General features: G+C 48.4%; 1 protein-coding gene across 1 annotated transcript in view; it reads left to right on the plus strand.

Moving 5' to 3' along the window:
* Positions 1 to 14,592, plus strand: part of mcu (mitochondrial calcium uniporter) — a 124,791-nt gene extending 110,199 nt beyond the window's left edge. Inside the window, exons 4-9 of the mRNA XM_036946050.1 lie at positions 585 to 755; positions 8,023 to 8,127; positions 8,366 to 8,526; positions 9,966 to 10,169; positions 10,953 to 11,069; positions 14,362 to 14,592. Coding sequence (XP_036801945.1) covers positions 585 to 755; positions 8,023 to 8,127; positions 8,366 to 8,526; positions 9,966 to 10,169; positions 10,953 to 11,069; positions 14,362 to 14,445 — 842 coding nt within the window. The 3' untranslated portion in view covers positions 14,446 to 14,592. The remainder of the gene's footprint in view (positions 1 to 584; positions 756 to 8,022; positions 8,128 to 8,365; positions 8,527 to 9,965; positions 10,170 to 10,952; positions 11,070 to 14,361) is intronic.
* The last annotated feature ends 9,722 nt before the right edge of the window (positions 14,593 to 24,314 follow it).

The following is a 24,314-nucleotide window of genomic DNA, read 5'->3' on the forward strand; positions in this document are numbered from 1 at the left end:
GAGGGGTACAGTAGCTAAGGGAGTGGGGGAGGGATACAGTAGCTAAGGGAGTGGGGGAGGGGTACAGTAGCTAAGGGAATGGGGGAGGGGTACAGTAGCTAATGGAATGGGGGAGGGGTACAGTAGCTAAGGGAGTGGGGGAGGGGTACAGTAGCTTAGGGAGTGGGGGAGGGGTACAGTAGCTAATGGAATGGGGGAGGGGTACAGTAGCTAATGGAATGGGGGAGGGGTACAGTAGCTAAGGGAGTGGGGGAGGGGTACAGTAGCTAATGGAATGGGGGAGGGGTACAGTAGCTAATGGAATGGGGGAGGGGTACAGTAGCTTAGGGAGTGGGGGAGGGGTACAGTAGCTAATGGAATGGGGGAGGGGTACAGTAGCTAATGGAATGGGGGAGGGGTACAGTAGCTAAGGGAGTGGGGGAGGGGTACAGTAGCTAATGGAATGGGGGAGGGGTACAGTAGCTAAGGGAGTGGGGGAGGGGTACAGTAGCTAATGGAATGGGGGAGGGGTACAGTAGCTAAGGGAGTGGGGGAGGGGGGAGTATGTGTATGAAATCATGTTGTTGTCTCCTGCCCCCCTCCAGAGGTGACGGTGGTGTACCAGAATGGACTGCCGGTGATCTCGGTCAGTTTGCCGTCCCGTAGGGAGCGATGCCAGTTCACTCTGAAGCCCCTCAGTGACTGTGTTGGGGTGTTCCTCACACAGCTGCAGACAGAGGACAGGGGTATTGACCGTGTAGCCATCTACTCTACAGGTAACACACACACACACACACACACACACACACTCACACACGCAAACACACACATCTATTCTACCTTGCCTTTCTAAGGTCTTCAAAAGCCAAGTTAACAAATAGATCACCGACCATTTCGAATCCCACCGTACCTTCTCCACGATGCAATCTGGTTTCCGAGCTGGTCACGGGTGCACCTCAGCCACGCTCAAGGTCCTAAACGATATCATAACTGCCGTCGATAATCGACAGTACTGTGCAGCCGTCTTCATCGACCTGGCCAAGGCTTTCGGCTCTGTCAATCACAACATTCTATCGGAAGACTCAACAGCTTTGGTTTCTCAAATGATTGCCTCGCCTGGTTCACCAACTACTTCTCAGACAGAGTTCAGTGTGTCAAATCGGAGGGCCTGTTGTCCGGACCTCTGGCAGTCTCTATACATCAATGATGTCGCTCTTGCTGCTGGTGAGTCTCTGATCCACCTCTACGCAGACGACACCATTCTGTATACATCTGGCCCTTCTTTGGACACTGTGTTAACTAACCTCCAGACGAGCTTCAATGCCATACAACTCTCCTTCCGTGGCCTCCAACTGCTCTTAAATCCAAGTAAAACCAAATGCATGCTATTCAACTGATTGCTACCCGCACCTGCCTGCCAGACTAGCATCACTACTCTGGACGGCTCTGACTTAGAATACGTGGATAACTACAAATACCTAGGTGTCTGGTTAGACTGTAAACTCTCCTTCCAGACTCACATTAAGCATGTCCAGTCCAAAATTAAATCTAGAATCGGCTTCCTATTTCGCAACAAAGCATCCTTCACTCATGCTGCCAATTATACCGTTGTAGAACTGACTATTCTACCGATCCTCGACTTCGGAGATGTCATCTATAAAATAGCCTCCAATACCCTACTCAACAAATTGGATGCATTCTATCACAGTGCCATCCGTTTTGTTACCAAAGCCCCATATACAACCCACCACTGTGACCTGTATGCTCTCGTTGGCTGGCCCTCGCTTCATACTCATCGCCAAACCCACTGGCTCCAGGTCATCTATAAGTCTTTGCTAGGTAAAGCCCCGCCTTATCTCAGCTCACTGATCACCATAGCAGCACCCACCCGTAGAACGCACTCCAGCGGGTATATCTCTCTGGTCACCCCCAAAGCCAATTCCTCCTTTGGTCGCCTTTCCTTCCAGTTCTCTGCTGCCAATGACTGGAACGAACTGCAAAAATCACTGAAACTGGAGACTCATATCTCCCTCACTAGCTTTAAGCACCAGCTGTCAGAGCAGCTCACAGATCATTGCACCTGTACATAGCCCATCTGTAAGTAGCCCATCCAACTATCTCATCCCCATACTGTTATTTATTTTTCTCCTTTGCACCCCAGTATCTCTACTTGCACATTCATCTTCTGCACATCTACCATTCCAGTGTTTAATTGCTATATTGTAATTATTTCACCACTATGGCCTATTTATTGCCTTACCTCCCTTATCTTACCTCATTTGCACTCACTGTATATAGACTTTTTCTACTGTATTATTGACTGTATGTTTGTTTTATTCCATGTGTAACTCTGTGTTGGTGTATGTGTCGAACTGCTTAGCTTTATCTTGGCCAGGTCGCAGTTGTAAATGAGAACTTGTTCTCAACTAGCCTACCTGGTTAAATAAAGGTGAAATGAAATAAACACACACAACCACACAGCTATACCACAACCATGAAGAGCATGTAGGCCGTCATTGTAAATAAGAATTTGTTCTTAACTGAGTAGTTAAATAAAGGTTAAAAAAAATAAAAAATGCAGCACAGACAGGGCCTTAAATTAGTTAACCACTCTGTTCTACCAGTAGTAATCCTGGTTGTTGTAGACACTAGTTAACCACTCTGTTCTACCAGTAGTAATCCTGGTTGTTGTAGACGCTAGTTAACCACTCTATCAGTAGTAATCCTGGTTGTTGTAGACACTAGTTAACCACTCTGTTCTATCAGTAGTAATCCTGGTTGTTGTAGACACTAGTTAACCACTCTGTTCTACCAGTAGTAATCCTGGTTGTTGTAGACACTAGTTAACCACTCTGTTCTATCAGTAGTAATCCTGGTTGTTGTGGACACTAGTTAACCACTCTATCAGTAGTAATCCTGGTTGTTGTAGACACTAGTTAACCACTCTGTTCTATCAGTAGTAATCCTGGTTGTTGTAGACGCTAGTTAACCACTCTGTTCTACCAGTAGTAATCCTGGTTGTTGTGGACACTAGTTAACCACTCTGTTCTACCAGTAGTAATCCTGGTTGTTGTAGACACTAGTTAACCACTCTGTTCTACCAGTAGTAATCCTGGTTGTTGTAGACACTAGTTAACCACTCTGTTCTATCAGTAGTAATCCTGGTTGTTGTAGACACTAGTTAACCACTCTGTTCTACCAGTAGTAATCCTGGTTGTTGTAGACACTAGTTAACCACTCTGTTATATCAGTAGTAATCCTGGTTGTTGTAGACACTAGTTAACCACTCTGTTCTATCAGTAGTAATCCTGGTTGTTGTAGACACTAGTTAACCACTCTGTTCTATCAGTAGTAATCCTGGTTGTTGTAGACACTAGTTAACCACTCTGTTCTACCAGTAGTAATCCTGGTTGTTGTAGACACTAGTTAACCACTCTGTTCTATCAGTAGTAATCCTGGTTGTTGTAGACACTAGTTAACCACTCTGTTCTACCAGTTGTAATCCTGGTTGTTGTGGACACTAGTTAACCACTCTGTTCTACCAGTAGTAATCCTGGTTGTTGTAGACACTAGTTAACCACTCTGTTCTACCAGTAGTAATCCTGGTTGTTGTAGACACTAGTTAACCACTCTGTTCTACCAGTAGTAATCCTGGTTGTTGTGGACACTAGTTAACCACTCTGTTCTACCAGTAGAAATCCTGGTTGTTGTAGACACTAGTTAACCACTCTGTTCTACCAGTAGTAATCCTGGTTGTTGTAGACACTAGTTAACCACTCTGTTCTATCAGTAGTAATCCTGGTTGTTGTAGACACTAGTTAACCACTCTGTTCTACCAGTAGTAATCCTGGTTGTTGTAGACACTAGTTAACCACTCTGTTCTATCAGTAGTAATCCTGGTTGTTGTAGACACTAGTTAACCACTCTGTTCTATCAGTAGTAATCCTGGTTGTTGTAGACACTAGTTAACCACTCTGTTCTATCAGTAGTAATCCTGGTTGTTGTAGACACTAGTTAACCACTCTGTTCTACCAGTAGTAATCCTGGTTGTTGTAGACACTAGTTAACCACTCTGTTCTATCAGTAGTAATCCTGGTTGTTGTAGACACTAGTTAACCACTCTGTTCTACCAGTTGTAATCCTGGTTGTTGTGGACACTAGTTAACCACTCTGTTCTACCAGTAGTAATCCTGGTTGTTGTAGACACTAGTTAACCACTCTGTTCTACCAGTAGTAATCCTGGTTGTTGTAGACACTAGTTAACCACTCTGTTCTATCAGTAGTAATCCTGGTTGTTGTAGACACTAGTTAACCACTCTGTTCTATCAGTAGTAATCCTGGTTGTTGTAGACACTAGTTAACCACTCTGTTCTACCAGTAGTAATCCTGGTTGTTGTAGACACTAGTTAACCACTCTGTTCTATCAGTAGTAATCCTGGTTGTTGTAGACACTAGTTAACCACTCTGTTCTACCAGTAGTAATCCTGGTTGTTGTGGACACTAGTTAACCACTCTGTTCTATCAGTAGTAATCCTGGTTGTTGTAGACAATAGTTAACCACTCTGTTCTATCAGTAGTAATCCTGGTTGTTGTAGACACTAGTTAACCACTCTGATCTATCAGTAGTAATCCTGGTTGTTGTAGACACTAGTTAACCACTCTGTTCTATCAGTAGTAATCCTGGTTGTTGTAGACACTAGTTAACCACTCTGTTCTATCAGTAGTAATCCTGGTTGTTGTAGACACTAGTTAACCACTCTGTTCTATCAGTAGTAATCCTGGTTGTTGTAGACACTAGTTAACCACTCTGTTCTATCAGTAGTAATCCTGGTTGTTGTAGACACTAGTTAACCACTCTGTTCTACCAGTAGTAATCCTGGTTGTTGTGGACACTAGTTAACCACTCTGTTCTATCAGTAGTAATCCTGGTTGTTGTAGACACTAGTTAACCACTCTGTTCTACCAGTAGTAATCCTGGTTGTTGTGGACACTAGTTAACCACTCTGTTCTATCAGTAGTAATCCTGGTTGTTGTAGACACTAGTTAACCACTCTGTTCTACCAGTTGTAATCCTGGTTGTTGTAGACACTAGTTAACCACTCTGTTCTATCAGTAGTAATCCTGGTTGTTGTAGACACTAGTTAACCACTCTGTTCTATCAGTAGTAATCCTGGTTGTTGTAGACACTAGTTAACCACTCTGTTCTACCAGTAGTAATCCTGGTTGTTGTAGACACTAGTTAACCACTCTGTTCTATCAGTAGTAATCCTGGTTGTTGTAGACACTAGTTAACCACTCTGTTCTACCAGTAGTAATCCTGGTTGTTGTGGACACTAGTTAACCACTCTGTTCTATCAGTAGTAATCCTGGTTGTTGTAGACACTAGTTAACCACTCTGTTCTACCAGTAGTAATCCTGGTTGTTGTTGACACTAGTTAACCACTCTGTTCTATCAGTAGTAATCCTGGTTGTTGTAGACACTAGTTAACCACTCTGTTCTACCAGTAGTAATCCTGGTTGTTGTAGACACTAGTTAACCACTCTGTTCTATCAGTAGTAATCCTGGTTGTTGTAGACACTAGTTAACCACTCTGTTCTACCAGTAGTAATCCTGGTTGTTGTAGACACTAGTTAACCACTCTGTTCTATCAGTAGTAATCCTGGTTGTTGTAGACACTAGTTAACCACTCTGATCTATCAGTACTAATCCTGGTTGTTGTAGACACTAGTTAACCACTCTGTTCTACCAGTAGTAATCCTGGTTGTTGTAGACGCTAGTTAACCACTCTGTTCTATCAGTAGTAATCCTGGTTGTTGTAGACACTAGTTAACCACTCTGTTCTACCAGTAGTAATCCTGGTTGTTGTTGACACTAGTTAACCACTCTGTTCTACCAGTAGTAATCCTGGTTGTTGTAGACGCTAGTTAACCACTCTGTTCTATCAGTAGTAATCCTGGTTGTTGTTGACACTAGTTAACCACTCTGTTCTACCAGTAGTAATCCTGGTTGTTGTTGACACTAGTTAACCACTCTGTTCTACCAGTAGTAATCCTGGTTGTTGTAGACGCTAGTTAACCACTCTGATCTATCTGTAGTAATCCTGGTTGTTGTTGACACTAGTTAACCACTCTGTTCTATCAGTAGTAATCCTGGTTGTTGTAGACACTAGTTAACCACTCTGTTCTATCAGTAGTAATCCTGGTTGTTGTAGACACTAGTTAACCACTCTGTTCTATCAGTACTAATCCTGGTTGCCTATCCCTTATGTAGACAATAGTTACCCGCGCTGTACAATCAGTAGTAATCCTGGTTGTTGTAGACACTAGTTAACCACTCTATCAGTAGTAATCCTGGTTGTTGTAGACGCTAGTTAACCACTCTGTTCTATCAGTAGTAATCCTGGTTGTTGCAGACGCTAGTTAACCACTCTGTTCTACCAGTAGTAATCCTGGTTGTTGTAGACACTAGTTAACCACTCTGTTCTACCAGTAGTAATCCTGGTTGTTGTAGACACTAGTTAACCACTCTGTTCTACCAGTAGTAATCCTGGTTGTTTCAGACGCTAGTTAACCACTCTGTTCTACCAGTAGTAATCCTGGTTGTTGTAGACACTAGTTAACCACTCTGTTCTACCAGTAGTAATCCTGGTTGTTGTAGACACTAGTTAACCACTCTGTTCTATCAGTAGTAATCCTGGTTGTTGAAGACACTAGTTAACCACTCTGTTCTATCAGTAGTAATCCTGGTTGTTGTAGACACTAGTTAACCACTCTGTTCTACCAGTAGTAATCCTGGTTGTTGAAGACACTAGTTAACCACTCTGTTCTACCAGTAGTAATCCTGGTTGTTGAAGACACTAGTTAACCACTCTATCAGTAGTAACCCTGGTTGTTGTAGACACTAGTTAACCACTCTGTTCTACCAGTAGTAATCCTGGTTGCCTATCCCTTATGTAGATAATAGTTACCCGCGCTGTACAATCAGTATTCGGGCATATTGCCACAATACCCATTCAGTCCGATGCTCATTATTATTTATGTGCTTCCCAAATGGCACCCTATTCCCTATTTAGTGGTCAGGAGTAGTGCACTCTATATGGATTAGGGTACCGTTCAGGACGAAGCCAGTCTCCTTTACCGATGGTGCTCATCATCCTCCAACAAGTGGTGCAGATGTCTTCACTCTGAGGCTGTGATATCCGACCTGCCTCCCAAATGGCACCCTTTCCCCTAATTAGTGCACTACTACCGATAGGGGTCTGATCAAAAGTAGTGCACTGCCTAGGGAATAGGAATCAATTTGGGACACAGGACACAATCTCCATTAGAAGGTCTCAGAGGCCTTTTCTACATTCACATAGCTCCCTATTTCAACCCTTATAGTGCACAACCTCTGACCAGAGCCCTATTGTCCCTGGTTAAACGTAGTGCACTATGTAGGGAATAGTGTGCCAGTTGGGAGACAAGCCAGAGAAATAGGCTTAATGTTACTGCCATGAAATGATGAGGATGTGAAGTGTGTTTCAAGTAGCAGAGTGTGGTCTCATGACTGATATCCCTTTGTTTCTGTCTCTCTCCCTCTCTCTTTGTCTCTTTCCATTCTCCATCTTTTCTCCCTCCCCTCCCCCTCCCTCCCTCCCTCACTCCCTCTCTCCCCTCCCTCTCCCCTCTCCCTCCCTCCCCTCTCCCTCCCTCCCTCCCTCCCCTCTCCCCTCCCTGTCTCCCCTCTCCCTCTCCCCCCTCCCTCCCTCCCTCCCCTCTCCCTCCCTCCCCCTCTCCCCTCCCTGTCTCCCCTCTCCCTCCCCTCCCTCCTCCCCTCCCTCCCCTCTCCCTCCCTCCCTCCCCTCTCCCTCCCTCCCTCCCCTCTCCCTCCCTCCCTCCCCTCTCCCCTCCCTGTCTCCCCTCTCCCTCTCTCCCCTCCCTCCTCCCTCCCCTCTCCCTCCCTCCCCCTCTCCCCTCCCTGTCTCCCCTCTCCCTCCCTCCCCTCCCTCCTCCCCTCCCTCCTCCCCTCCCCCTCTCCCCTCCCTCCCTCCCTCCCTCCAGATGGGGCGAGGGTAGCCTCTTCTACAGGGATAGACATCCTGCTGTTGGATGACTTCAACCTGGTCATCAACGACGTTACACACCTGGTTCGACCGCCACGGAGAGGTGAGATTGACCAGGGGTCAGAAGATGAAAACACATTTATTTTGTACTTCATACTTTTAAGAGGTGAAAGTAGGCATTTGTCTGTCTGTCTGTCTGTCTGTCTGTCTGTCTGTCTGTCTGTCTGTCTGTCTCTACCTTCTAACCCTCTGTGTGTGTCTGTAGATCTCCTAGCCAATGACGAGTCAGAGCCTGTCTGCCTGTCTGTTTCTACCTTCTAACCCTCTGTGTGTGTCTGTAGATCTCCTAGCCAATGACGAGGCAGAGCGTCTGAACGACGTTAAGTTCCTGGTTCAGCAGCTCTACACCACCATGCGTATAGAAGAGCATCAGCTTAGTAAAGAGAAGGAACTGGTGGTCAGACTAGAGGACCTCAACTCACAGCTACGTCCTCTAGAGAAGGTACGGAACACACACAGTCACTTATTGGCATTAAGTACATTTGTAAATATCACTTTTTTTCTGTCTTCTGATGGACATGAATTACTGTGTTTAGAATTCCATTCACTTTATGGTTAATGTTAAGGGGGGGGGGGGGGGGGTAGAGAACTGCATGGTTAATGTTTAGGGGGGGGGGGATAGAGAACTGCATGGTTAATGTTTAGGGGGGGGGTAGAGAACTGCATGGTTAATGTTTAGGGGGGGGGTAGAGAACTGCATGGTTAATGTTTAGGGGGGGGGTAGAGAACTGCATGGTTAATGTTTGGGGGGGGTAGAGAACTGCATGGTTAATGTTAAGGGGGGGGGTAGAGAACTGCATGGTTAATGTTTAGGGGGGGGGTAGAGAACTGCATGGTTAATGTATAGGGGGGGGGGGTAGAGAACTGCATGGTTAATGTTTAGAGGGGGGGTAGAGAACTGCATGGTTAATGTTTAGGGGGGGGGGGATAGAGAACTGCATGGTTAATGTTTAGGGGGGGGGGATAGAGAACTGCATGGTTAATGTTTAGCATGGGGGGTAGAGAACTGCATGGTTAATGTTTAGGGGGGGGGGATAGAGAACTGCATGGTTAATGTTTAGGGGGGGGGGATAGAGAACTGCATGGTTAATGTTTAGGGGGAGGGTAGAGAATTGCATGGTTAATGTTTAGGGGGGGGGGGTAGAGAACTGCATGGTTAATGTTTAGCATGGGGGGGGGGGGGCGATAGTAAAGGCTCAATACAACTGTGTTCAGCAGTTTACTCCCAATGAAAGGATGGACTCAAGCCAGCACATTTGGAGAGTTCATTCACAAATCAATGGATGGTAGTGATGGTAGTGTGACGGTAGTGAGTGATCAGATGTGTGACGGTAGTGAGTGATCAGATGTGTGACGGTAGTGAGTGATCAGATGTGTGACGGTAGTGAGTGATCAGATGTGTGACGGTAGTGAGTGATCAGATGTGTGACGGTAGTGAGTGATCAGATGTGTGACGGTAGTGAGTGATCAGATGTGTGACGGTAGTGAGTGATCAGATGTGTGACGGTAGTGAGTGATCAGATGTGTGACGGTAGTGAGTGATCAGATGTGTGACGGTAGTGAGTGAGTTATATATTATATCTATCTCTTAGCTGATGCTTTTATCCACCGCTACTTTAATGCGCAATGCAGAGAACACCGGAAGAAGAATGATCATTAATTACCATAGTGAATTATTGTAATGTTTTGTTTGTTGTCAATTAATCCCATAATGGATGGGTTTACCAATTGGCGATTTGACACGGGGGGGGGGGGGGGGGGGAATGTGTGGTCCCGGGAATCAAACCCGCTTTCCCGGTGTTGCAAGCACTACGTTCTTAACAACTGAGTTGGTGTTCCTTTTTATGACTGATGGCTGTCTCTGATTGGCTGTTTGCCCAGGTGAGGGAGGAGCTGAGTCGTAAGGCGGAGCGTCGTACCACCTGGGTGCTGTGGGGGGGCATGGCCTACATGGCAACACAGTTTGGGATCCTGGCGCGTCTCACCTGGTGGGAGTACTCCTGGGACATCATGGAGCCTGTCACCTACTTCATTACCTACGCTACCGCCATGGCTATGTACTCCTACTACGTACTCACACGCCAGGTAACACACACACACACACACACACACACACACACACACACCCTCTATAGCACACAGCAAATCCAAGCATTTTACAGGGCCAGACTGTGTTTGTGTGTTTAAAGAACAAGTTTCACTTTTTTAAAAGTCTAGTAGCGTTTTTGGAGCAGGTTCATTCGTGTTTGGTTCATTTGTGTTTGGTTCATTCGTGTTTGGCTCATTCGCGTTTGGCTCATTCGCGTTTGGCTCATTCACGTTTGGTTTATTCACGTTTGATTCATTCACGTTTGGTTCATTCGCGTTTGGCTCATTCGCGTTTGATTCATTCACGTTTGGCTCATTCGCGTTTGGCTCATTCGCGTTTGGCTCATTCGCGTTTGGCTCATTCGCGTTTGGCTCATTCACATTTGATTCATTCACGTTTGGCTCATTCGCGTTTGATTCATTCGCGTTTGGCTCATTCGCGTTTGGCTCATTCGCGTTTGGCTCATTCGCGTTTGGCTCATTCACGTTTGGTTTATTCACGTTTGATTCATTCACGTTTGGTTCATTCGCGTTTGGCTCATTCGCGTTTGATTCATTCACGTTTGGCTCATTCGCGTTTGGCTCATTCGCGTTTGATTCATTCGCGTTTGGCTCATTCGCGTTTGGCTCATTCACATTTGATTCATTCACGGATGTGTCCTCGTTTTCCTGTTGGTGTACAGTATGTATACAGTATATTCCTTAGTAGAAGTTGTAGCATTCTGGAGTAGGTGTATTTGTGTGTTGTGTTATTGTGACTGAATATCCCCCGTCCTGTAGGAGTACATCTACCCAGACGCCAGGGACAGACAGTACCTGCTGTTCTTCCACAAGGGGGTGAAGAGACAACGCTTTGACATCTACAAGTACAACGAGCTGAAGGACTCTATCGCTGAGGTAGGCACTAACCCCGACACGGACACCAACTCCAACACTAACCCCGACACCAACCACGACCCCGACACTAACACCAACACCAACTCAAACACTAACCTCGACACTGAACCCGACACCAACCACGACCCCGACACTGACACCAACCCCGACACTGACACCAACCCCGACACTGACACCAACCCCGACACTGACACCAACCCCGACACTGACACCAACTCCGACCCTGACATCGACACCAACACTGACACCAACCCCAACACTGACACCAACCCCGACACTAACCCCAACCCCGACACTGATCCCGACATTGACCCCAACTCCGACACTAACCCCGACACTGACCCTAACCCCGATCCCGACACCAACCCCGACACTAACCCCGATCCCGACACCAACCCCGACACTGACACCAACCCCAACACTAACCCCGATCCCGACATCAACCTCGACACTAACCCCAACCCTGACACTAACCCCATCCCCGACATTAACCCCATCCCGACACTAACCCCAACCCTGACACTAACCCCAACCCCGACATTAACCCCAACCCCGACACTAACCCCAAACCCGACACTAACCCCAACCCCGACACTAACCCCATCCCCGACACTAACCCCATCCCCGACACTAACCCCAACACTAACCCCGACACTAACCCCATCCCCAACATTAACCCCGACACTAACCCCATCCCCAACATTAACCCCGACACTAACCCCGACACTAACCCCATCCCCAACATTAACCCCGACACTAACCCCAACATTAACCCCGACACTAACCCCATCCCCAACATTAACCCCGACACTAACCCCATCCCCAACATTAACCCCGACACTAACCCCGACACTAACCCCATCCCCAACATTAACCCCAACCCCGACACTAACCCCAACCGACACTAAACCCAACCCCGACACTAACCCTACCCGACACTAACACCAATCCCAACATTAACCTCATCCCCGACACTAACCCCATCCCCAACCTTAACCCCGACACTAACCCCAACCCCGACACTAACCCCAACCCCGACACTAACCCCAACCCCGACACTAACCCCATCCCCGACACTAACCCCAACCCCGACACTAACCCCATCCCGACACTAACCCCAACACTAACCCCGACACTAACCCCATCCCCAACATTAACCCCGACACTAACCCCATCCCCAACATTAACCCCGACACTAACCCCATCCCCAACATTAACCCCAACATTAACCCCAACCCCGACACTAACCCCAACCGACACTAAACCCAACCTCGACACTAACCCTACCCGACACTAACCCCAATCCCAACATTAACCTCATCCCCGACACTAACCCCATCCCCAACCTTAACCCCAACCCCGACACTAACCCCAACCCCGACACTAACCCCAACCCCGACACTAACCCCATCCCCGACCCCAACACTAACCCCAACCCCGACACTAACCCCAACCCCGACACTAACCCCGACACTGACCCCAACCCCGACACTAACCCCATCCCCGACATTAACCCCAACCCCGACACTAACCCCATCCCCGACACTAACCCCAACCCCGACACTAACCCCAACACTAACCCCGACACTGACCCCAACCCCGACACTAACCCCATCCCCGACCCCGACACTAACCCCAACCCCGACACTAACCCCAACCCCGACACTAACCCCATCCCCAACACTAACCCCGATCCCGACATCAACCTCGACACTAACCCCAACCCTGACACTAACCCCATCCCCGACATTAACCCCATCCCGACACTAACCCCAACCCTGACACTAACCCCAACCCCGACATTAACCCCAACCCCGACACTAACCCCAAACCCGACACTAACCCCAACCCCGACACTAACCCCATCCCCGACACTAACCCCATCCCCGACACTAACCCCAACACTAACCCCGACACTAACCCCATCCCCAACATTAACCCCGACACTAACCCCATCCCCAACATTAACCCCGACACTAACCCCGACACTAACCCCATCCCCAACATTAACCCCGACACTAACCCCAACATTAACCCCGACACTAACCCCATCCCCAACATTAACCCCGACACTAACCCCATCCCCAACATTAACCCCGACACTAACCCCGACACTAACCCCATCCCCAACATTAACCCCAACCCCGACACTAACCCCAACCGACACTAAACCCAACCCCGACACTAACCCTACCCGACACTAACACCAATCCCAACATTAACCTCATCCCCGACACTAACCCCATCCCCAACCTTAACCCCGACACTAACCCCAACCCCGACACTAACCCCAACCCCGACACTAACCCCAACCCCGACACTAACCCCATCCCCGACACTAACCCCAACCCCGACACTAACCCCATCCCGACACTAACCCCAACACTAACCCCGACACTAACCCCATCCCCAACATTAACCCCGACACTAACCCCATCCCCAACATTAACCCCGACACTAACCCCATCCCCAACATTAACCCCAACATTAACCCCAACCCCGACACTAACCCCAACCGACACTAAACCCAACCTCGACACTAACCCTACCCGACACTAACCCCAATCCCAACATTAACCTCATCCCCGACACTAACCCCATCCCCAACCTTAACCCCAACCCCGACACTAACCCCAACCCCGACACTAACCCCAACCCCGACACTAACCCCATCCCCGACCCCAACACTAACCCCAACCCCGACACTAACCCCAACCCCGACACTAACCCCGACACTGACCCCAACCCCGACACTAACCCCATCCCCGACATTAACCCCAACCCCGACACTAACCCCATCCCCGACACTAACCCCAACCCCGACACTAACCCCAACACTAACCCCGACACTGACCCCAACCCCGACACTAACCCCATCCCCGACCCCGACACTAACCCCAACCCCGACACTAACCCCAACCCCGACACTAACCCCATCCCCGACACTAACCCCATCCCCGACACTAACCCCATCCCCGACATTAACCCCGACACTAACCCCATCCCCGACACTAACCCCAACCCCGACACTAACCCCATCCCCGACACTAACCCCATCCCCGACATTAACCCCGACACTAACCCCGATACCAACCCTATGTAGGCAGGAACAGATGCAGGCTGGCATGCTAGCACACAGACAGACACAGGCATGCACACATTAACACACATTAACATGCCTTCGCAAAATGTACCCTGTCATGGTTTTATAATCTGGATTGAAACGTTATGACAAAAAATTAGCAATTGTAGAAGGAATTCACACATTTCTCATATTATTCCCTTCCCCCAGGTGGAGTTAGATCTGAAACGCCTGAGGGACCCCCTCCAGCTCCAACTCCCTGTCCAGCAACTCACCGCCGCCAGCAAAGATTGATGGGAAGAGTGATGTCCTCCTCTGCTTTCTTCATCTCTCCCTCCACTCCTCCATCCCTCCTTTCCTTACCCTCCTCCGCTCTTCCCCTTACCCTCCTCTATCCCTCCTTTCCTTGCCCTCCTCCCCTTACCCTCCTCCCCTCCTCCATCCCTCCTTTCCTTACCTTACCCTCCTCCATCCCTCCTTTCCTTGCCCTCCTCCCCTTACCCTCCTCCCCTCCTCCATCCCTCCTTTCCTTGCCCTCCTCCCCTTACCCTCCTCCCCTCCTCCATCCCTCCTTTCCTTGCCCTCCTCCCCTCCTCCATCCCTCCTTTCCTTGCCCTCCTCCCCTTACCCTCCTCCCCTCCTCCATCCCTCCTTTCCTTGCCCTCCTCCCCTTACCCTCCTCCATCCCTCCTTTCCTTGCCCTCCTCCCCTTACCCTCCTCCCCTCCTCCATCCCTCCTTTCCTTGCCCTCCTCCCCTTACCCTCCTCCCCTCCTCCATCCCTCCTTTCCTTGCCCTCCTCCCCTTACCCTCCTCCCCTCCTCCATCCCTCCTTTCCTTGCCCTCCTCCCCTTACCCTCCTCCATCCCTCCTTTCCTTGCCCTCCTCCCCTTACCCTCCTCCCCTCCTCCATCCCTCCTTTCCTTGCCCTCCTCCCCTTACCCTCCTCCCCTCCTCCATCCCTCCTTTCCTTGCCCTCCTCCCCTTACCCTCCTCCCCTCCTCCATCCCTCCTTTCCTTACCCTCCTCCATCCCTCCTTTCCTTACCCCCCTCCATCCCTCCTTTCCTTACCCCCCTCCTCTCTCTCCATCCGTCCACCTTTACTCCTCTTTGTTAAAACCCTTCCCTTTAGCGACCGACCGTGGGAGTTTTTCTTCTTTTTTTTTTAACATTTTCTCCTTTTTTAATTTCTCTGACTTGAAAACTCAAATTATAAAGTAAACCCATCCGTAGAGGAGGTTTAGAAAGAACAGAAACTGAATCAAATTGTGTCTGGGGGTGGAGATTAAGATGAAACTGGGTGCTATGGATATGCAACAGGACTTCAGCACAGCCTGCAGGAAGCTCTAGGGGACGTACAGGAAGTGGCGCGCTGCAGTGTGAGGAGTTACAGCGGAGGTGGAGGGGGGCAGACAAATGGACACGTCTTTAAGTGTGTGTGGTGATATCCCGGGACTCCAACCCCAAGCCACTTAACAGTTGCTATATCTATGTGTTAGCTAGGCCCACAGTGCAGCATTCAAACACACACACACACCACTCCTGTGGGGCCTCGGGACGTCTGTGTCCTATGAATATCCTCTAGCTGGGAACCTCTTGCTCCACCCCCTGACCTTTAACCTCAGCCCTCTGACCTCTGCATGCACGGAGGACATGGCTGTGATTGGACAAGGGTTCCTGTGACCCTCTAGGTGACCGTGAACGTTGACCTTGGCCGACCCCTCTTGTCTCGTCTGATTGGCTGTGGCCAACCCTGCCCCGCCTGTAACCAGTTCCCGCCCTCTCTGCCTGACGGACAGCTACCCACAGAGCATATTGCTAATGATGACAAGGACCTTTTATCAGGCGCCTTTCAGATTGTCACAGCCTTTACAGGAAGTGGATAGACGGAGTTGAGGTCAGGTGACCACACCTCACTTCCTATTCCTGTTGTTGACTTCCTATCGACTTCCTGTTTCCTGTAACATGCTGCGCCGGGATTGGAGGATAGTACTTCCGATAACAACATCACTGTGTGTTCCAGTATTCCCAGATGTTTTACTTTAGAAGCTATATTTGTTATGAGAAACAATATACTAATAATATACAATCAATCCCAATGAAGATAGAGGAGGTTTAGATCATTCAGTGGGGGGAGGAGCTCTCTCTTTAACATCCTATATCAGTAATATAGTTGATATACCATATCTGTATCTCTTCAGTAATGTCTCAACCATACAGGACCCCCGTATCAATAGGTTTTCACCCACTTCTTCTCTCACACACTGTTCTCATTGTACTACCAGCAATATAGCCCACCAAGGCTTCATAGACAAACACCCATCATCCACAAACAGAGTTCTGAGAAGGATTTCTGGCCCGGGAGATTCCGCGTGCCACTCGCATATCCTACAATTCCTTCCAACTACTCTATAACTCATATCAGCCAAGAGAACATTGTAGAACCCTCACGAACAGCTGTGATGTACCCCTGTAGAACCCTCACGAACAGCTGTGATGTACCCCCGTAGAACCCTCACGAACAGCTGTGATGTACCCCCGTAGAACCCTCACGAACAGCTGTGATGTACCCCTGTAGAACCCTCACAAACAGCCGTGATGTACCCCTGTAGAACCCTCACAAACAGCCGTGATGTACCCCTGTAGAACCCTCACAAACAGCTGTGGCCCGACTGTGTACCATTTCTGAATATGCTCACCTCTTTACACCAACCTAGTTGTGAGGATATAAAGAAAGAGACATATTAATATTGTAATATTAATGTCTGTGTGTGTGTGTGCGCGTGGGATCTCCACGGAACGTGGTGCCTTTGTGGGACAGACTGTTTAGAGCAGTAAGGGAAACATACCTAGACAGATATTTCTAGTCTCAGAGGATTGGAATCATCATATTGGAAGAGACCTTCATCGTCAAATGTCTATGACCGAACCATCTGTACCATCAGTATAGGTCTATTCATGCTGAGTAAGCTATGTTCAGCAAACTGGTACTTTACAATTTAATGAACAGAGATAGACTCTGAGAATGGGGATGAGGTAAGCAAAATGTGTGTGTGTGTGTGTGTGAGAGAGCGAGGTGTGTGTCCGTGTGTGTGTGTGTGTGTGTGTGAGAGGGAGTGAGGTGTGTGTGTGTGAGGGAGAGGGTGTGAGATGTGTGTGAGAGGGTGTGAGGTGTGTGTGTGTGAGAGGGTGTGAGGTGTGTGTGTGTGAGAGGGAGTGAGGTGTGTGTGTGTGTGTGAGAGAGGGTGTGAGGTGTGTGTGTGTTTATACGTACAGGAGGCCAAGAGCAGAGCAACACATCTATGAATCGTCTCCTCCTCAATCGCTCCGATCGATAAATCAACTCTCCTCTCAACCCACCTGACCTCGATCACCTAGCTCAAAATCTTTACTTTCCACAACTGCACACACTAGCAGAGATAGAGTAAGAGAGACACACACACACACACACACACACACACAGACAAGCTGGTTACACACACACACACACACACAGACGAGCTGGTTACACACACACACACACACACACAGGCGAGCTGGTTATACACACACACACACACACACACAAACGAGCTGGTTACACACACACACACACACACACACACACACAGACGAGCTGGTTACACACACACACACACACACACACACACACACACACACACACACAGACGAGCTGGTTACACACACACACACACACAGACGAGCTGGTTACACACACACACACACACACACAGACGAGCTGGTTACACACACACACACACAGACGAGCTGGTTACACACACACACACACACACAGACGAGCTGGTTACACACACACACACACACAGACGAGCTGGTTACACACACACACACACACACACACACAGACGAGCTGGTTACACACACACACACACACACACAGACGAGCTGGTTACACACACACACACACACAGACGAGCTGGTTACACACACACACACACACACACAGACGAGCTGGTTACACACACACACACACACACACACACACAGGCGAGCTGGTTACACACACACACACACACACACACACAGACGAGCTGGTTACACACACACACACACACACACACACACAGGCGAGCTGGTTATACACACACACACACACACACAGGCGAGCTGGTTACACACACCTCTACATACATCAGAGACTCCTCCTCTTTTTCATCATAATACCATCCATCCACCTTTAACTTCCTTATTCTTTTAAAAACCTAAATATATCAAATATAGGAACTTTATTATAAAGCGGGTGTTGCATGAATGTAATGTTTACACGGGAAATTATGTTGAAAATAAAGAAAACTAAAAGATGATTTAATTAACATGAATATCGCAAAGGTAGTTTAAAAGAATGTTGTTTGTAGAGATTCCTAGTAATGGGACAGGGCTATCTCTCTGTCGTTAGAATCTGCCCTGCCAAATCTGGCTCCAACCCAGCCTCTGCACCTCCCTCCCCTTCCTCATCCCTCCTTCTCTCCCTGTCTGTCCCTCTCCTCCCCCATCCCTCCTTCTCTGCCTATCTGTCCCTCTCCTCCCCCATCCCTCCTTCTCTCCCTGTCTGTCCCTCTCCTCCCCCATCCCTCCTTCTCTCCCTGTCTGTCCCTCTCCTCCCCCATTCCTGCTTCCCTCCCTGTCTGTCCCTCTCCTCCCCCATCCCTCCTTCTCTCCCTGTCTGTCCCTCTCCTCCCCCATTCCTCCTTCTCTCCCTGTCTGCCCCTCTCCTCCCCCATTCCTCCTTCTCTGCCTGTCTGTCCCTCTCCTCCCCATCCCTCCTTCTCTCCCTGTCTGTCCCTCTCCTCCCCCATTCCTCCTTCTCTCCCTGTCTGCCCCTCTCCTCCCCCATTCCTCCTTCTCTCCCTGTCTGTCCCTCTCCTCCCCCATTCCTCCTTCTCTCCCTGTCTGTCCCTCTCCTCCCCCATTCCTCCTCCTCTCCCTGTCTGCCCCTCTCCTCCCCCATTCCTCCTCCTCTCCCTGTCTGTCCCTCTCCTCCCCCATTCCTCCTCCTCTCCCTGTCTGTCCCTCTCCTCCCCCATTCCTCCTCCTCTCCCTGTCTGTCCCTCTCCTCCCCCATTCCTCCTTCTCTCCCTGTCTGTCCCTCTCCTCCCCATCCCTCCTTCTCTGCCTGTCTGTCCCTCTCCTCCCCATCACTCCTTCTCTCCCTGTCTGTCCCTCTCCTCCCCCATTCCTCCTTCTCTCCCTGTCTGTCCCTCTCCTCCCCATCCCTCCTTCTCTGCCTGTCTGTCCCTCTCCTCCCCATCCCTCCTTCTCTGCCTGTCTGTCCCTCTCCTCCCCATCCCTCCTTCTCTCCCTGTCTGTCCCTCTCCTCCCCCATTCCTCCTCCTCTCCCTGTCTGTCCCTCTCCTCTCCCCCAGTATAGATCTGCACCTAGTGTTCTGAGATCTAATAACAATTGAGGGTCGTGTTCATTAGGAAACTGAAACTGAAAACGTTGTGCAACGGAAATCAAAAATGAACTTTTTCTTATTGGTCAAGTCCAAGGTATTCCCTCCCTGTTTCAGTCCGTTTTCCTCCGTTTGGTGCCTAATGAACATGACCCAGGGCAGGTGGACTGCAATTCCCATGCCGCCATCCCCCTGGCGCTATGCCGCCGCCACCACCACCATGCCACCTCCCTGCCATCGTTGGTCCATCTAAGGAAATGTCAAAGTTGTCCGCCATTTTGTGAGCAATCCTTGACCTGCTTCCTGTAGCCCCAACATCACTCACTCCCGTCCTAGATCAGAGACAAAATGGTGGCACACTCCCCACTTTCCCTCTCAGTCCCCTTACTCATCTGTTTTCCCACTCTGTTCATCGTGTCTTATCCTTCTTTTAGTTCTCTCCCCAGTCACATTTATTCCGTTTTTGAAAACGTGTGCTTTGTTGTTTTTGAATCTTCATCCTATTTTGTGTGCACTTAAAAAAAAAAAAACGATTTGGGAAAAAAACAAACAGAAGACGTTTAAAAATGCCTAAAGAAGACTATTAGGATTGAAATGATCTATTTTTGTTTCTTCATTCAAACCTCTTATTGTCTTTGTCTTGTCTTTTTTTTTCATTCACATCGGATGCTCTGTTGGCAAAAAAAAAAAAAAAGAAAATGTAAAATCCTGTATCATTTATGAAATATGTATAAAAGAGAAATGTAATTCACTTATCAATAAAATCCTTATCCAGTTTTTGGAAACCAATTGTTCACTGCTGATTTGTGTGTGCAGTATTAAACTGTTGTAAGTCCAGGCTAATTTCACCTTGTACAACGTTCAATGTAGAATATGAACACTGGTCCCAGATCTGTTTGTTTCTTGATTTCATTGTCATTTCAAACATGTTTCCCGTGACAATTCCATGAGCAGAAATAGCCTGGCGCCCAGGTTGTAACACTGGCGCCCAGGTTGGAACACTGCCGCCCAGGTTGGAACACTGGCGCCCAGGTTGGAACACTGGCGCCCAGGTTGTAACACTGGCGCCCAGGTTGGAACACTGGCGCCCAGGTTGGAACACTGGCGCCCAGGTTGGAACACTGGCGCCCAGGTTGGAACACTGGCGCCCAGGTTGGAACACTGCCGCCCAGGTTGGAACCCTGACGCCCAGGTTGGAACACTGACGCCCAGATTGGAACACTGGCGCCCAGGTTGGAACACTGGCGCCCAGGTTGGAACACTGACGCCCAGGTTGGAACCCTGGCGCCCAGGTTGGAACCCTGGCGCCCAGGTTGGAACCCTGGCGCCCAGGTTGGAACACTGGCGCCCAGATTGGAACACTGGCGCCCAGATTGGAACCCTGGCGCCCAGGTTGGAACCCTGGCGCCCAGGTTGGAACCCTAGAGCCCAGGTTGGAACCCTGGCGCCCAGGTTGGAACACTGGCGCCCAGGTTGGAACACTGACGCCCAGGTTGGAACACTGGCGCCCAGATTGGAACCCTAGAGCCCAGGGGGAAAAAATAAGAATAGATTAAAGTCACATTTTTCATTCCACGTCCAGCGCTGGTTGGTTGTTGTGTGGAAAATTGTCAAAGTCTCCAACCACCCAAGTCATGGACTGTTCTCTCTGCTACTACATTATCACCCTAGTCATGGACTGTTCTCTCTGCTACTACATTATCACCCTAGTCATAGACTGTTCTCTCTGCTATTACATTATCACCCTAGTCATAGACTGTTCTCTCTGCTACTACATTATCACCCTAGTCATGGACTGTTCTCTCTGCTACTACATTATCACCCTAGTCATAGACTGTTCTCTCTGCTACTACATTATCACCCTAGTCATGGACTGTTCTCTCTGCTACTACATTATCACCCTAGTCATAGACTGTTCTCTCTGCTACTACATTATCACCCTAGTCATGGACTGTTCTCTCTGCTACTACATTATCACCCTAGTCATAGACTGTTCTCTCTGCTACTACATTATCACCCTAGTCATGGACTGTTCTCTCTGCTACTACATTATCACCCTAGTCATAGACTGTTCTCTCTGCTACTACATTATCACCCTAGTCATGGACTGTTCTCTCTGCTACTACATTATCACCCTAGTCATAGACTGTTCTCTCTGCTACTACATTATCACCCTAGTCATGGACTGTTCTCTCTGCTACTACATTATCACCCTAGTCATAGACTGTTCTCTCTGCTACTACATTATCACCCTAGTCATGGACTGTTCTCTCTGCTACTACATTATCACCCTAGTCATAGACTGTTCTCTCTGCTACTACATTATCACCCTAGTCATGGACTGTTCTCTCTGCTACTACATTATCACCCTAGTCATAGACTGTTCTCTCTGCTACTACATTATCACCCTAGTCATGGACTGTTCTCTCTGCTACTACATTATCACCCTAGTCATAGACTGTTCTCTCTGCTATTACATTATCACCCTAGTCATAGACTGTTCTCTCTGCTACTACATTATCACCCGAGTCGTAGACTGTTCTCTCTGCTACTACATTATCACCCGAGTCGTAGACTGTTCTCTCTGCTACTACATTATCACCCGAGTCGTAGACTGTTCTCTCTGCTACTACATTATCACCCGAGTCGTAGACTGTTCTCTCTGCTACTACATTATCACCCGAGTCGTAGACTGTTCTCTCTGCTACTACATTATCACCCGAGTCGTAGACTGTTCTCTCTGTTACTACATTATCACCCGAGTCGTAGACTGTTCTCTCTGCTACTACATTATCACCCTAGTCATAGACTGTTCTCTCTGCTACTACATTATCACCCGAGTCGTAGACTGTTCTCTCTGCTACTACATTATCACCCGAGTCGTAGACTGTTCTCTCTGCTTCCGCACGGCAAACGGTACCGGAGCATCAAGTCTGACACCAGCAGGCTCCTGGACTGCTTCTATCCCCCATGCCATAAGACTGATAAATACCCAACAAAATGGCTACACAGACTATCTGAGTTGACCCTTGTATTCTCTCTGCACACTCACATGGCCCTACACACTGTCACTCCAACACACTGACACTTCAACACACTGACATGGCCCTACACACTGTCACTCCAACACACTGACATGGCCCTACACACTGTCACTCCAACACACTCACATGGCCCTACACACTGTCACTCCAACACACTGTCACTCCAACACACTCACATGGCCCTACAAACTGTCACTCCTACACACTGTCACTCCTACACACTGTCACTCCAACACACTGTCACTCCAACACACTGACACTCCAACACACTGTCACTCCAACACACTCACATGGCCCTACAAACTGTCACTCCTACACACTGTCACTCCAACACACTGTCACTCCAACACACTGACACTCCTACACACTGTCACTCCAACACACTGACACTCCTACACACTGACACTCCAACACACTCACAAACACCCACTCCATCATCTGCTCACTCGCACATACATTTATACTGACTCTACACACTCACATACACTCACATACAATCATATACGCTGCTCATACTGTTTTTCATATATCCTGACGCATAGTCACCTTCCCCCTATACATCTACCTCCATCACTCCAGTATCCCTGCACATTGTTAATATGGTATGGAGACTGACCCTGTATATAGCTACTGACCCTGTATATAGCTACTGACCCTGGAACTGAACCTGTATATAACTACTGACCCTGGAACTGACCCTGTATATAACTACTGACCCTGGAACTGACCCTGTATATAGCTACTGACCCTGTATGTAGCTACTGACCCTGTATATAGCTACTGACCCTGTATATAGCTACTGACCCTGGAACTGACCCTGTATATAACTACTGACCCTGGAACTGACCCTGTATATACAGTGCCTTGCGAAAGTATTTGGCCCCCTTGAACTTTGCGACCTTTTGCCACATTTCAGGCTTCAAACATAAAGATATAAAACTGTATTTTTTTGTGAAGAATCAACAACAAGTGGGACACAATCATGAAGTGGAACGACATTTATTGGATATTTCAAACTTTTTTAACAAATTAAAAACTGAAAAATTGGGCGTGCAAAATTATTCAGCCCCCTTAAGTTAATACTTTGTAGCGCCACCTTTTGCTGCGATTACAGCTGTAAGTCGCTTGGGGTATGTCTCTATCAGTTTTGCACATCGAGAGACTGACATTTTTTCCCATTCCTCCTTGCAAAACAGCTCGAGCTCAGTGAGGTTGGATGGAGAGCATTTGTGAACAGCAGTTTTCAGTTCTTTCCACAGATTCTCGATTGGATTCAGGTCTGGACTTTGACTTGGCCATTCTAACACCTGGATATGTTTATTTTTGAACCATTCCATTGTAGATTTTGCTTTATGTTTTGGATCATTGTCTTGTTGGAAGACAATTCTCCGTCCCAGTCTCAGGTCTTTTGCAGACTCCATCAGGTTTTCTTCCAGAATGGTCCTGTATTTGGCTCCATCCATCTTCCCATCAATTTTAACCATCTTCCCTGTCCCTGCTGAAGAAAAGCAGGCCCAAACCATGATGCTGCCACCACCATGTTTGACAGTGGGGATGGTGTGTTCAGCTGTGTTGCTTTTACGCCAAACATAACGTTATGCATTGTTGCCAAAAAGTTCAATTTTGGTTTCATCTGACCAGAGCACCTTCTTCCACATGTTTGGTGTGTCTCCCAGGTGGCTTGTGGCAAACTTTAAACAACACT

Source organism: Oncorhynchus mykiss, chromosome 16 (genome assembly GCF_013265735.2).
Source record: "Oncorhynchus mykiss isolate Arlee chromosome 16, USDA_OmykA_1.1, whole genome shotgun sequence".
NCBI classification, from domain to species: domain Eukaryota; kingdom Metazoa; phylum Chordata; class Actinopteri; order Salmoniformes; family Salmonidae; genus Oncorhynchus; species Oncorhynchus mykiss.